Genomic DNA, 12,624 nt, shown 5'->3' with positions numbered 1-12,624 from the left:
TTTGGTGCATCGGTTTGCTTCCTACATGTGTTATACAAATGTAACCATTTAAGGTCTAGTGATAATTTCCCACATTTAATTAACTCTACATTAATTATTTATATTCCATTTAGTAAAGTCCTATTTATTACAGTTATCACCCATTTACAACTGGCATTCTAGTCTTGCCCAACCTGCAGTCAGGGCAGCCTCTGTCAGTATTCTGAGGACACACTGTGGTGCTTTCCTGACAGGCCAGCCGAGCTGCAGTTCTACACGAGTGTGGCGTCTGTCGCCGTGCAGGTTCCCGCCTCGCTGTTCCTCGTGGACTTCTCGGGAGTGCGCAGGTCGACAGACCTGGGCCTCTTCGTCTCCTTCGTCCTGAACGGCGTTTTCTTCCATTTCCAGAGCATCACCGCGTACGTGCTGATGGACTACATCAGCCCTGTCACACACAGGTGAGGTTGTGCAACACTGTGCAGTTTGGGGAGGTCGGGTGCTACAAATGAGGGAGATTGCACTTTTATGAGCGTCTAGTTAGTGCTTCTTGTCTGTGAAAATGTGCAACTGCACAGGATGCTGAGTGAGCTGTGGGCAGGGTGATTGATAGAGGGACTGACATTCACAGGTGCAATGAAAATACCTGAATTTTTTGCAGTGATTTGGTTTTTGAAAGTCTCCTGCAAGAAAGATGGAGCTAAACTTGTACTAGTCTCATAGGATGCAGGCAAGGCTATCAAAAATTAAAAGATATTCTAAAGAAACCATGATATTTAGGAGGTGAATGTGGAATAGTGTCAAGGGGAATGGAGTTACAGGAAGCCGTCTGAGCTCGGCATCTACATCTACGTGATTACTCTGCTATTCACAGTAAGGTGCCTGGCAGAGGGTTCAGTGAACCACCTTAAAGCTTTCTCTCTACCTTTCTACTCTCAAACGGCACACGGCAAAAACGAGCACTTTCCTCTTTGTGTGCGAGCACTGATTTCTGTTATTTTATCATGATGACTAGATCTCGCTATGTAGCTGGGTTCCAACAGAATGATTTTGCAATTGGAGGAAAAAACTGGTGATTGAGATTTCATGATAAGATCCCTTCACAACAAAAATGCCTTTGTTTTAATAGTTGCCACTCCAATTCAAGTATCGCGTCTGTGGCACTCTCCCCCCTATTTCGCTATAATACAAAACGAGCTGCCCTTCTTTGTACTTTTTCTATGTCATCCGCCAGTCCCATCTGATGCGGATCCCACACCCCACAGCAATACTCCAGAATAGGGCGGACAAGTGTGTTGTAAGCAGTCTCTTTAGTAGACCTGTTGCACCTTCTAAGTGTTTTGCCAATGAATCGCAGTCTTTGGTTTGCTCTACAAACAATATTATCTATGTGATTGTTTCAATTTAGGTTATTTGTAATTGTAATCCCTGAGTATTTAGTTGACTTTACAGCTTTCAGATTTGTGTCGTTTATCACACAACCAAATTTAGCAGATTTCTTTTAGTTCAGGGTCAAGTGCCACTTTTCGCACCATACAGATATCTTATCTAAATCATTTTGCAGTTCGTTTTCATCATCTGATGTCTTTCCAAGACGGTAAATGACAGCATCATCTGCAAACAATCTATGATGGCTACTCATATTGTCACCTATGTCGTTAATATAGATCAGGAACAATAGAGGGCCTATAACTCTTCCTTGGGGAACACCGGATATTATTTCTTTTACTCGATGACTTTCCGTCCATTACTACGAACTGTAACCTTTCTGACAGGAAATCACGAATACGGTCGCACAACCCAGGCGATACTCCATAGGCACGCAGTTTGGTTAGAAGACGCTTGTGAGGAACGGTGTCGAAAGCCTTCTGGAAATCTAAAAATATGGAATCAATTTGACATCCCCTGTTGATAGCACTTATTACTTCATGAGAATAAACAGCTAGTTTTGTTTCACAGGAACGATATTTTCTGAAACTGTTCTGACTATGTGCCAATAAATCTTTTTCTTCTAGGTATTTCATAATGTTCAAATACAGTATATGTTCCAAAACCCTACTGCAAATTGGTGTTAGTAATGTTGTTGTTGTTGTGGTCTTCAGTCCTGAGACTGGTTTGATGCAGCTCTCCATGCTACTATATCCTGTGCAAGGTTCTTCATCTCCCAGTACCTACTGCAACCTACATCCTCCTGAATCTGCTTAGTGTATTCATCTCTTGGTCTCCCTCTACGATTTTTACCCTCCACGCTGCCCTCCAATGCTAAATTTGTGATCCCTTGATGCCACAAAACATGTCCTACCAACCGATCCCTTCTTCTAGTCAAGTTGTGCCACAAACTTCTCTTCTCCCCAATCCTATTCAATACCTCCTCATTAGTTACGTGATCTACCCACCTTACCTTCAGGATTCTTCTGTAGCACCACATTTCGAAAGCTTCTATTCTCTTCTTGTCCAAACTAGTTATCGTCCATGTTTCACTTCCATACATGGCTACACTCCATACAAATACTTTCAGAAACGACTTCCTGACACTTAAATCTAAACTCGATGTTAACAAATTTCTCCTTTTCAGAAATGATTTCCTTGCCATTGCCAGTCTGCATTTTATTTCCTCTCTACTTCGACCATCATCAGTTATATTACTCCCTAAATAGCAAAACTACTTTAAGTGTCTCATTTCCTAATCTAATTCCCTCAGCATCACCCGATTTAATTTGACTACATTCCATTATCCTCATTTTGCTTTTGTTGATGTTCATCTTATATCCTCCTTTCAAGACACTGTCCATTCCGTTCAACTGCTCTTCCAAGTCCTTTGCTGTCTCTGACAGAATTACAATGTCATCGGTGAACCTCAAAGTTTTTACTTCTTCTCCATGAATTTTAATACCTACTCCGAATTTTTCTTTTGTTTCCTTTTCTACTTGCTCAATATACAGATTGAATAACATCGGGGACAGGCTACAACCCTGTCTCACTCCTTTCCCAACCACTGCTTCCCTTTCATGCCCCTCGTCTATTATAACTGCCATCTGGTTTCTGTACAAATTGTAAATAGCCTTTTGCTCCCTGTATTTTACCCCTGCCACCTTCAGAATTTGAAAGAGAGTATTCCAGTTAACATTGTCAAAAGCTTTCTCTAAGTCTACAAATGCTAGAAACGTAGGTTTGCCTTTTCTTAATCTTTCTTCTAAGATAAGTCGTAAGGTTAGTATTGCCTCACGTGTTCCAACATTTCTACGGAATCCAAACTGATCTTCCCCGAGGTCCGCGTCTACCAGTTTTTCCATTCGTCTGTAAAGAATTCGTGTTAGTATTTTACAGCTGTGACTTATTAAGCTGATAGTTCGGTAATTTTCACATCTGTCAACACCTGCTTTCTTTGGGATTGGAATTATTATATTCTTCTTGAAGTCTGAGGGTATTTCGCCTGTCTCATACATCTTGCTCACCAGATGGTAGAGTTTTGTCATGACTGGCTCTCCCAAGGCCATCAGCAGTTCTAATGGAATGTTGTCTATTCCCGGGGCCTTGTTTCGACTCAGGTCTTTCAGTGCTCTGTCAAACTCTTCACGCAGTATCTTATCTCCCATTTCGTCTTCATCTACATCCTCTTCCATTTCCATAATATTGTCCTCAAGTACAGCGCCCTTGTATAAACCCTCTTTATACTCCTTCCACCTTTCTGCTGGGTTGCCATCTGATCTCTTGATATTCATACAAGTAGTTCTCTTCTCTCCAAAGGTCTCTTTAATTTTCCTGTAGGCAGTATCTATCTTACCCCTAGTGAGACAAGCCTCTACATCCTTACATTTGTCCTCTAGCCATCCCTGCTTAGCCATTTTGCACTTCCTGTCAACCTCATTTTTGAGACGTTTGTATTCCTTTTTGCCTGCTTAATTTACTGCATTTTTATATTTTCTCCTTTCATCAATTAAATTCAATATTTCTTCTGTTGCCCAAGGATTTCTATTAGCCCTCGTCTTTTTACCTACTTGATCGTCTGCTGCCTTCAGTACTTCATCCCTCAGAGCTACCCTTTCTTCTTCTACTGTATTTCTTTCCCCCATTCCTGCCAATTGTTCCCTTATGGTCTCCCTGAAACTCTGTACAACCTCTGGTTCTTTCAGTTTATCCAGGTCCCATCTCCTTAAATTCCCACCTTTTTGCAGTTTCTTCAGTTTCAATCTGCAGTTCATAACCAATAGATTGTGGTCAGAATCCACATCTGCCTCTGGAAATGTCTTACAATTTAAAACCTGGTTCCTAAATCTCTGTCTTACCACAATATAATCTATCTGATACCTTTTAGTATCTCCAGGATTCTTCCAGGTATACAACCTTCTTTTATGATTCTTGAACCAAGTGTTATGATTAAGTTATGCTCTGTGCAAAATTCTACAAGGCGGCTTCCTCTTTCATTTCTTCCCCCCAATCCATATTCACCTACTATGTTTCCTTCTCTCCCTTTTCCTACTGACGAATTCCAGTCACCCATGACTATTAAATTTTCGTCTCCCTTCACTACCTGAATAATTTCTTTTATCTCGTCATACATTTCATCAATTTCTTCATCACCTGCAGAGTTAGTTGGCATATAAATTTGTACTACTGTAGTAGGCATGGGCTTTGTGTCTATCTTGGCCACAATAATGCGTTCACTATGCTGTTTGTAGTAGCTTACCCGCACTCCTATTTTTTTATTCATTATTAAACCTACTCCTGCATTACCCCTATTTGATTTTGTATTTATAACCCTGTATTCACCTGACCAAAAGTCTTGTTCCTCCTGCCACCGAACTTCACTAATTCCCACTATATCTAACTTTAACCTATCCATTTCCCTTTTTAAATTTTCTAACCTACCTGCCTGATTAAGGGATCTGACATTCCACGGTCCGATCCGTAGAACGCCAGTTTTCTTTCTCCTGATAACGATGTCCTCTTGAGTAGTCCCCGCCCGGAGATCCGAATGGGGGACTATTTTACCTCCGGAATATTTTACCCAAGAGGACGCCATCATCATCTAATCATACAGTAAGCTGCATGTCCTCGGGAAAAATTACGGCTGTAGTTTCCCCTTGCTTTCAGCCGTTCGCAGTACCAGCACAGCAAGGCCATTTTGGTTAGTGTTACAAGGCCAGATCAGTCAATCATCCAGACTGTTGCCCCTGCAACTACTGAAAAGGCTGCTGCCCCTCTTCAGGAACCACACGTTTGTCTGGCCTCTCAACAGATACCCCTCCGTTGTGGTTGCACCTACCGTACGGCCATCTGTATCGCTGAGGCACGCAAGCCTCCCCACCAACGGCAAAGTCCATCATGGTTCATGGGGGGGGGGGTGTTAGTAATATAGGACTGTAATTCATCGGATTACTCCTACTACCCTTTTTGGGTATTGGTGTGACTTGAGCAATTTTCCAGTCTTTAGTTACGGATCTTTCTGTGAGCGAGTGGTTGTATATAATTGCTAAATATGGAGCTATTTTTTTTTTTTTTATCAGCATACTCTGAGAGGAACCTGACTGGTATACAATCTGGACCGGAGGCCTTGCCTGTTATTAAGTGGTTCAAGCTGCTTTGTTGCACTGAGGATATCTACTTCTACATTTCTCATCTTGGCAGTTGTTCTTGATTGGAATTCAGGAATATTTACTTTGTCTTCTTTGGTGAAGGAGTTTTGGAAAACCGTGTTTAATAACTCTGCTTTAGTGGCACTGTAATCAGTGACTTTACCGTTGTTATCGTGCAGTGAAGGTATTGATTGCATCTTGCCACTGGTGTGCTCTATGTATGCCCAGAATCCCTTTGGGTTTTCTGCTAGATTTCGAGACAGAATTTTGTTGTGGAAATTATTAAAAGCATCTCACATTGAAGTACGCGCCATATTTCGAACTTCTGTAAAACTTTGCCAATCTTGGGGATTTTGTGTCCTTTTAAATTTGGCATGCTTTTTTCGTTGCTTCTGCAACAACGATCTGACCCGTTTAGTGTACCATGGGGGATCAGTACCATCACTTATACATTTATGTGGTATATATCTCTCAATTGCTGTCGATGGTATCTCTTTGTAACATTCCACAACTTTTCTACACTTACATGATCAGATTGGAAGGAGTGAAGACTGTTTCTTAAAAAGGCATTAAGATCAATTTTATCAGCTTTTTTTAAATAGATATACTTTGCGTTTCTTTGTGATGCTTGTAGGTGTTACGGTATTCAGCCTAGCAGCAACTGCCTTGTGGTCGCTAATCCCTGTATTCGTCACAATACTCACTATTTGTCCAGGATTATTTGTTGCTAAGAGGTCAAGTATGCTTTCGCAACCATTTACACTTCGAGTGGGCTCATGAACTAATTGTTCAAAATAATTTTCTCAGAAAACATTCAGTACAATTTTGGATGGTGTTTTATGCCTGCCGCCGGCTTTAAACATGTAATTTTTCCAGCGTATTGAGGGTAGATTGAAGTCACCACCAACTATAATTTTATGAGGGGGGTACTTATTTGAAATGAGACTCAAGTTTTCTTTGAACTGTTCAGAAACTATATCTTCTGAGTCGGAGGTCGGTAAAATGATCCAATTAATGGTTTAGTCCAATTGTCAGGTATAATCTCTACCCATACTATTTCACACAAACTATCTACTTCAATTTCGCTACAAGGCAAACTACTTCTGATAGCAATAAATACTCCACCACCAACTGTATTTGATGTATCCTTTCTGATCACTGTTAGAGCGTTTGAAAAAATTTCGGCTGAACTTATTTCCAGCTTCAGATTGGGTTGTATTAAGTAATCCCTTCTTTTAGCCATGTTGTGTCATAATTTTCATTTTTCGCAAATCTGATTCAGTATCCTATCATCAGTTACTTGATGTACCCATCGAAGCTTGAGCATTCTTCTTAGCACCGCATTTCTAAAGCTTCTGTTCTCTCCTTCTCTGAATTGTTTATCATCCATGTTTCATTAATGTACAAGACTGCACTCTAGGCAAACACCTTTAGAAAACACTTCGTAACACTTAATTTTACATTCACTTTTAACAATTTTCTCTTTTTCAGAAGCTTTTCTGTTGCTAAAGCCTATTTGTATTTTATAGCCTCCCAACTTCTGCCATCATTACTTAGTTTTTTCCCAAGTAGCAAAACTCATCTAACACTTTTAGTACCTCATTCCCATATTCCCTAAGTGTCACCTGATTTAATTGCAACACATTCCATTGTCCTTGTTTTTCTTTAGCTTGTTACCCATCTTATTACCTCTTTTCGAGATGCTATTACCTCTTTTCAAGATGCTGTACAATATGTTCAGCTGCTCTGCCAAGTTCTTTGCTGTGTCTGACACAATTACGAGGCTATCACTGCATAAGGTGGCACAGTGGTTAGCACACTGGACTCACGTTTGGGAGGACAACAGTTCAAATCTCCATTCATCCCTCAAAATTTAGGTTTTACGCGATTTCCTTAAATCTCTCCAGACAAATACCGGGATGGTTGCTTCGGAAAGGGCACAGCCAATTTCCTTCCACAGTCTTTCGTAATCCCAGCTTGGCTCCATCTTTAATGACCGCACTGTTCATGGTATGATACACACTATCCCTTTCTTTTACAATGTGATTGGTGAACCTCAAAATTTTTATTTCATCTTCTTGAACTTAAATTCCCTCTGCAAATTTCTCCACAGTTTCCTTTATTGCTTGCACCATGAACAGATTGAATAACGTCAGAAGAATATTTATTTATCATTCATTTTTCATGTATGATGACATCGCAGTGGTTTTAGGAAACAAAGAATACTATGTAAATAAATTAAGGATTGAAGGTAACAACTTGCCCAATCGTTTGAGGTGCAGAGTCCTTGATATGCACATAAACAAGACAATGAACATTGCTAGCTTTCAATGCTCCACAATTATGAAGTGTACACACACACACACACACACACACACACAGACACACACACACAGTATGTGTAGGCTGCATATGCCTGCTCCATAGTTGTGAAGGAGGATTCATGCAGAAGCGAGCAAACTTATCTGTCTTGTGTATCTGCATATCAAGGACTCAGCATCCCCAGTTAATTTCTTTACTTCAGGACTTTCCATCATCATAGAATACCATATAGTAAACACATACCTACATTGTTTTAATTGTAATGAGTATTAACCACAGACATCCATGACTAGACTGGCAATACCGTATACAGTATCATTGGTGTCTCAGAAGCCAGCACTTTAGAATCGCAAAATGGCGGCGAGTGCAAAGGACATGTAAACAGCTGTTTATTTGCTGATAAAACGGTTGTAAGAAGTGGGAATAAACTAATACGACTATGTTACCTTTAAAATTATGACTTAATTGTCAATACAAGTGTAGTGTCTGGTTGTAACCTTTCGCACAGAGATGGAGAAGACAAGTATAGGATCATGTATTAATGCAAATATAATTAAAAACATCTTAAGTATTTTTGCTTTTGTACTGTATGTAAGCCTAAATAATTATGTTATAGATATAATAGAGGGAAACATTCCACGTGGGAAAAATGGGTATGTGTGGATGGATATGTGCGTGTGTGCGAGTGTATACCTGTCCTTTTTTCCCCCTAAGGTAAGTCTTTCCGCTCCCGGGATTGGAATGACTCCTTACCCTCTCCCTTAAAACCCACTTCCTTTCGTCTTCCCCTCTCCTTCCCTCTTTCCTGATGAGGCAACAGTTTGTTGCGAAAGCTTGAATTTTGTGTGTATGTTTGTGTTTGTTTGTGTGTCTATCGACCTGCCAGCGCTTTCGTTCGGTAAGTCACCTCATAATTATGTTATAGTTTGTTTATATGAAATACTGGCAGTGTTTAAATCCTTATGTATAAAATTCTCCTGTCACAGTGTTAGTTGCCATACTCCTCCAAAACGGCTCGATCAATTCTGATGAAATTTTAAATGTATATTCGGTACACCTGACAATCATTTGTAATCTATTTTTCATACCCTTAAGTGATAAGGGTGGTCCACCCCAAAAAAAATTTTCTTATTTTTCTTACAGAACTTTTTATTTTTATTTTTGTATGATGTGGCATTAAAAATACACGCAACCCTAAATTTTCATCCTTCTACCACCAACCCCCTATTTTTAATAGTGATTTTAGTAATATCATAATTTTCAGCCCTGGTCGATAACTGATCAATTATCACTTGATCAGTTATCCTTACCAGCTGTCTACCAGTGATAGTCTTTTACTATTCGATAGATAGGTAATTGAAGAAAACATACCAAAAGCAACGACTCGAATACCCCTCTTTGAATAGACGTAACTAGACTGAGAAGTTTAACTAGGTAGCACGCATCATTTACCAAACCGACATTTAGGCCTAGCGCAAGTGCATCGATTTTTATCATACGGAAATATATCATACGATCAAATTCTTTTAGTGGAACAAAGAAGTTCATATGCTCTCCTTTGTTCCTATAAAAGAATTTAATCATACAATTTTTTACTTACTTGGCCTTATTCATAATGCTGGCGAACATGTTTCGACACGAAGTTGCCACTGTGTTTGTATGCTCGGCTGCAATTGTTAAATCCGCGCGAGTGATCTGCCCTAGAAACGCTAGAACTAAGAGTGGTTGATACTGCCGGACTTCCTCCTAAGCCTTTTCTCACTCCCTACACAATTTTCAGCCATTATTATTGTTTGTATCATGATAGAGATAATTTATATGGCAAAACAACGTTTGCCAGGGCAGCTATAACATCTAAAGATTTTCAGAGGCAGAACGAAGTTCACTGGGTATAGCTAGTAGTTTATGTATATTTTAAGGGGTTTAATAAATCTGTTATTAGCAGACATAGCTTGATAATGTGTTTTTAACCAGTTTTCTTCAAAGAATATGGTCGTTAAAAAAGTGATCATATAAGTAGAACATGCTGTTTGTCATTGATAACAAATGTTGTTATTCATTTGAGAGTTCTTATGAACACTAAAGTTTGCTTTGAACTCTGAAGTTTGCTTTAAACGTGTATTTATGTAACTTGATGTTCTTCTCATAATGCAGTTCTACAGTGTTTGTGTTCAACTCAACTTGTATGCAATGTTTGCTCTGCCGCAAAAGTTGTTTAGACCAACTGTAAAGCTCACAAAGCCATTTCATTTCAGGAAATCCTAGTAGTGCCATATACAAACTTGTTGAAGCTGCCATCTTCTTCATCAAACTTCAGGCTTCAGTAAAAGAAGCACCTTTGCCAGTGTAGTAACGTATGTCTGTGGTATTAACGCTGTCTGATGGTGCCTGCGGGGTGACCAACACAACCACGGCCTTTCGATCACTGTAGAATACTGGAATACTGTATAATACACACTGTGACATTCGCCCGCTTTATTTCTTCCTTGGTGTCGACATACTGCGTTGCTACACTAGCTGAAAAATGGGGCGGGTGGGTTTAAGTTCAACACTGACTACTTTAAATGAGGTAGCAGACAGGTGCTCATTTGCGTTTCACAGTTCTTTACTTTCACAGTTCACAACCCCCCAATAATACAGTTATATGGCCAGTGCACTATTGTCTCATTAATAGGTTGTAAGCAAACATCAACATACTGCTACAATAGTTTACTGTTGAACATCTACAAACAGTAAAAACGTAACCACATAGTTCTTGCTGCATAATACGGTACATATTGAACGTACAGTGTCACTGTTTTAGCACACAGCCTATTACACTTATTTCACAGTTAAGTGGATGCATTGTTTTCGATCTAACCAATATGGGTTCCTCATCCGAAACTCGGCCGTGGACTGGCTGTCTCGGGACAAAAATCGGGCCCTTATATATATTGTCACAATAATAGGTGCTGAAACTATACATTGTTTGACGTTAAAGTTACAGCAATTACAATTAAAATATACCTCATTCTATTAACTGAATATATCAAAAAAGTCTCTTGTTTTGACAGTTTCTTCTACCATAGAGGTTAGGCCGAATTATTTGTTTAAATAGTGATATTATCAGATATTGTTACGAGAACAATACTTTTGACAAAACTCGTAATTACTTTGGAATTAAGAGCTGGCTTTGCTAACATGTTTTCGAATAGAGCCAAATAAATACTTAAAGAATGCCATTAGTTGTTCTTCCATATGTTTATAATTAGTACAGAATTTATATTTGTTAATAAGTCAACAATAGAATTTGAGTTACGAAACAATTACTGATTTCGCCCAATAACAAAAGATACTGACAAGGAATAGTCAAAATAAATTAGAAAATCAACTACATACGTAAAACTGAGCACTTTAAAACTGAGGGCCACCCATGTAGCATAGCGTCATGGATAGCCAATCACATAAGTTGCATTTCTGCCACTTAAGAAAGTAACGTGGTAGTTACTGTAAGTCATTATTACCATCTATAGGACTTAAACATATTAAAATCTTATAGCTTATAAAATATAGTGTAAAAAGGTAATTACTGCAAGCTAAACAGTGTAGCCCTCTATCGTGTACTGTTATCAACCAAAGCAAAGATGATGGCAAGGATGCCACTGTAGTAAGTGGCTACCTACTCGTCTTACTAGGGCCAAAGATGATCTTATAAAAAGATTGAAACCGGTCACCACATTAAAAAAATTATGCGATCCAGACTGCTTCCAGTTGCACTCGCGGTACAAGAAAGATCGGGAGAATGAGGACAGGCAAAAGTTAGTAGAGATTCATGCTGCTGTAAAAGGAGCGATGCGTGAAGCATACAACCACTACCACCGTCATACGTTAGCAAAAGATCTTCCTGAAAACCCAAGGAAATTCTGGTCTTACATAAAATCGGTAAGCGGGTTGAAGGCTTCCATCCACTCACTCACTCACTCACTCACTCACTCACTGACCAGTCTGGCCTGGCAACGGAAGACAGGAAAACGAAAGCTGAAATTTTAAATTCAGCATTTGAGAAATCTTTCACGCAGGAGGATCGTACGAACATACCGCCGTTTGAGTCTCGTACAGATTCCCATATGCAGGACATAATGATAGACGTCCCTGGGGTTGAAAATAAATAAATCGCCAGGTCCTGATGGGATGGGATTCCAATTCGGTTTTACAGTGTGTTCTCTACTGTATTGGCTCCTTACTTAGCTTGCATTTATCGCGAATATCTTGCCCAACGTAAAGTCCCAAGCGACTGGAAAAAAGCGCAGGTGACGCCTGTATATAAGAAGGGTAGAAGGAAAGATCGTCAAAATTACGGACCAATATCCTTAACATCAGTTTGTTGCAGGATTCTCGAACATATTCTCAGTTCAAATATAATGAATTTCCTTGAGACAGAGAAGTTGCCATCCATGCATCAGCACGGCTTTAGAAAGCATCGCTCCTGCGAAATGCAACTCTCCCTTTTTTTCACATGATATCTTGCGAACCATGGATGAAGGGTATCAGACGGATGCCATATTCCTTGACTTCCGAAAGCATTTGACTCGGTGCCCCACTGCAGACTCCTAACTAAGGTACGAGTATTTGGGATTGGTTCCCAAATATGTGAGTGGCTTGAAGACTTCTTAAGTAATAGAACCCTAGTACCCTGTACGTTGTCCACAATGGTGAGTGTTCATCGGCGGTGAGGGTATCATCTGGAGTGCCCCAGGGAAGTGTGGTAGGT

At 39.7% G+C, this 12,624-nt stretch overlaps 1 protein-coding gene across 2 annotated transcripts in view; it reads left to right on the top strand.

The window, feature by feature from the left end:
- Positions 1-12,624, top strand: part of LOC126426711 (solute carrier family 35 member E2A-like) — a 169,171-nt gene that overhangs the window by 81,177 nt on the left and 75,370 nt on the right. For both annotated transcript variants that reach the window (XM_050088633.1, XM_050088632.1), the window contains exon 6: positions 234-437. In XM_050088633.1, coding sequence (XP_049944590.1) covers positions 234-437 — 204 coding nt within the window. The remainder of the gene's footprint in view (positions 1-233; positions 438-12,624) is intronic.

This window comes from Schistocerca serialis, chromosome 11 (genome assembly GCF_023864345.2).
Source record: "Schistocerca serialis cubense isolate TAMUIC-IGC-003099 chromosome 11, iqSchSeri2.2, whole genome shotgun sequence".
NCBI lineage: Eukaryota > Metazoa > Arthropoda > Insecta > Orthoptera > Acrididae > Schistocerca > Schistocerca serialis.
Note: the sequence above shows the minus strand (reverse complement) of the source record. Positions and strands in the feature narration are given on the sequence as shown.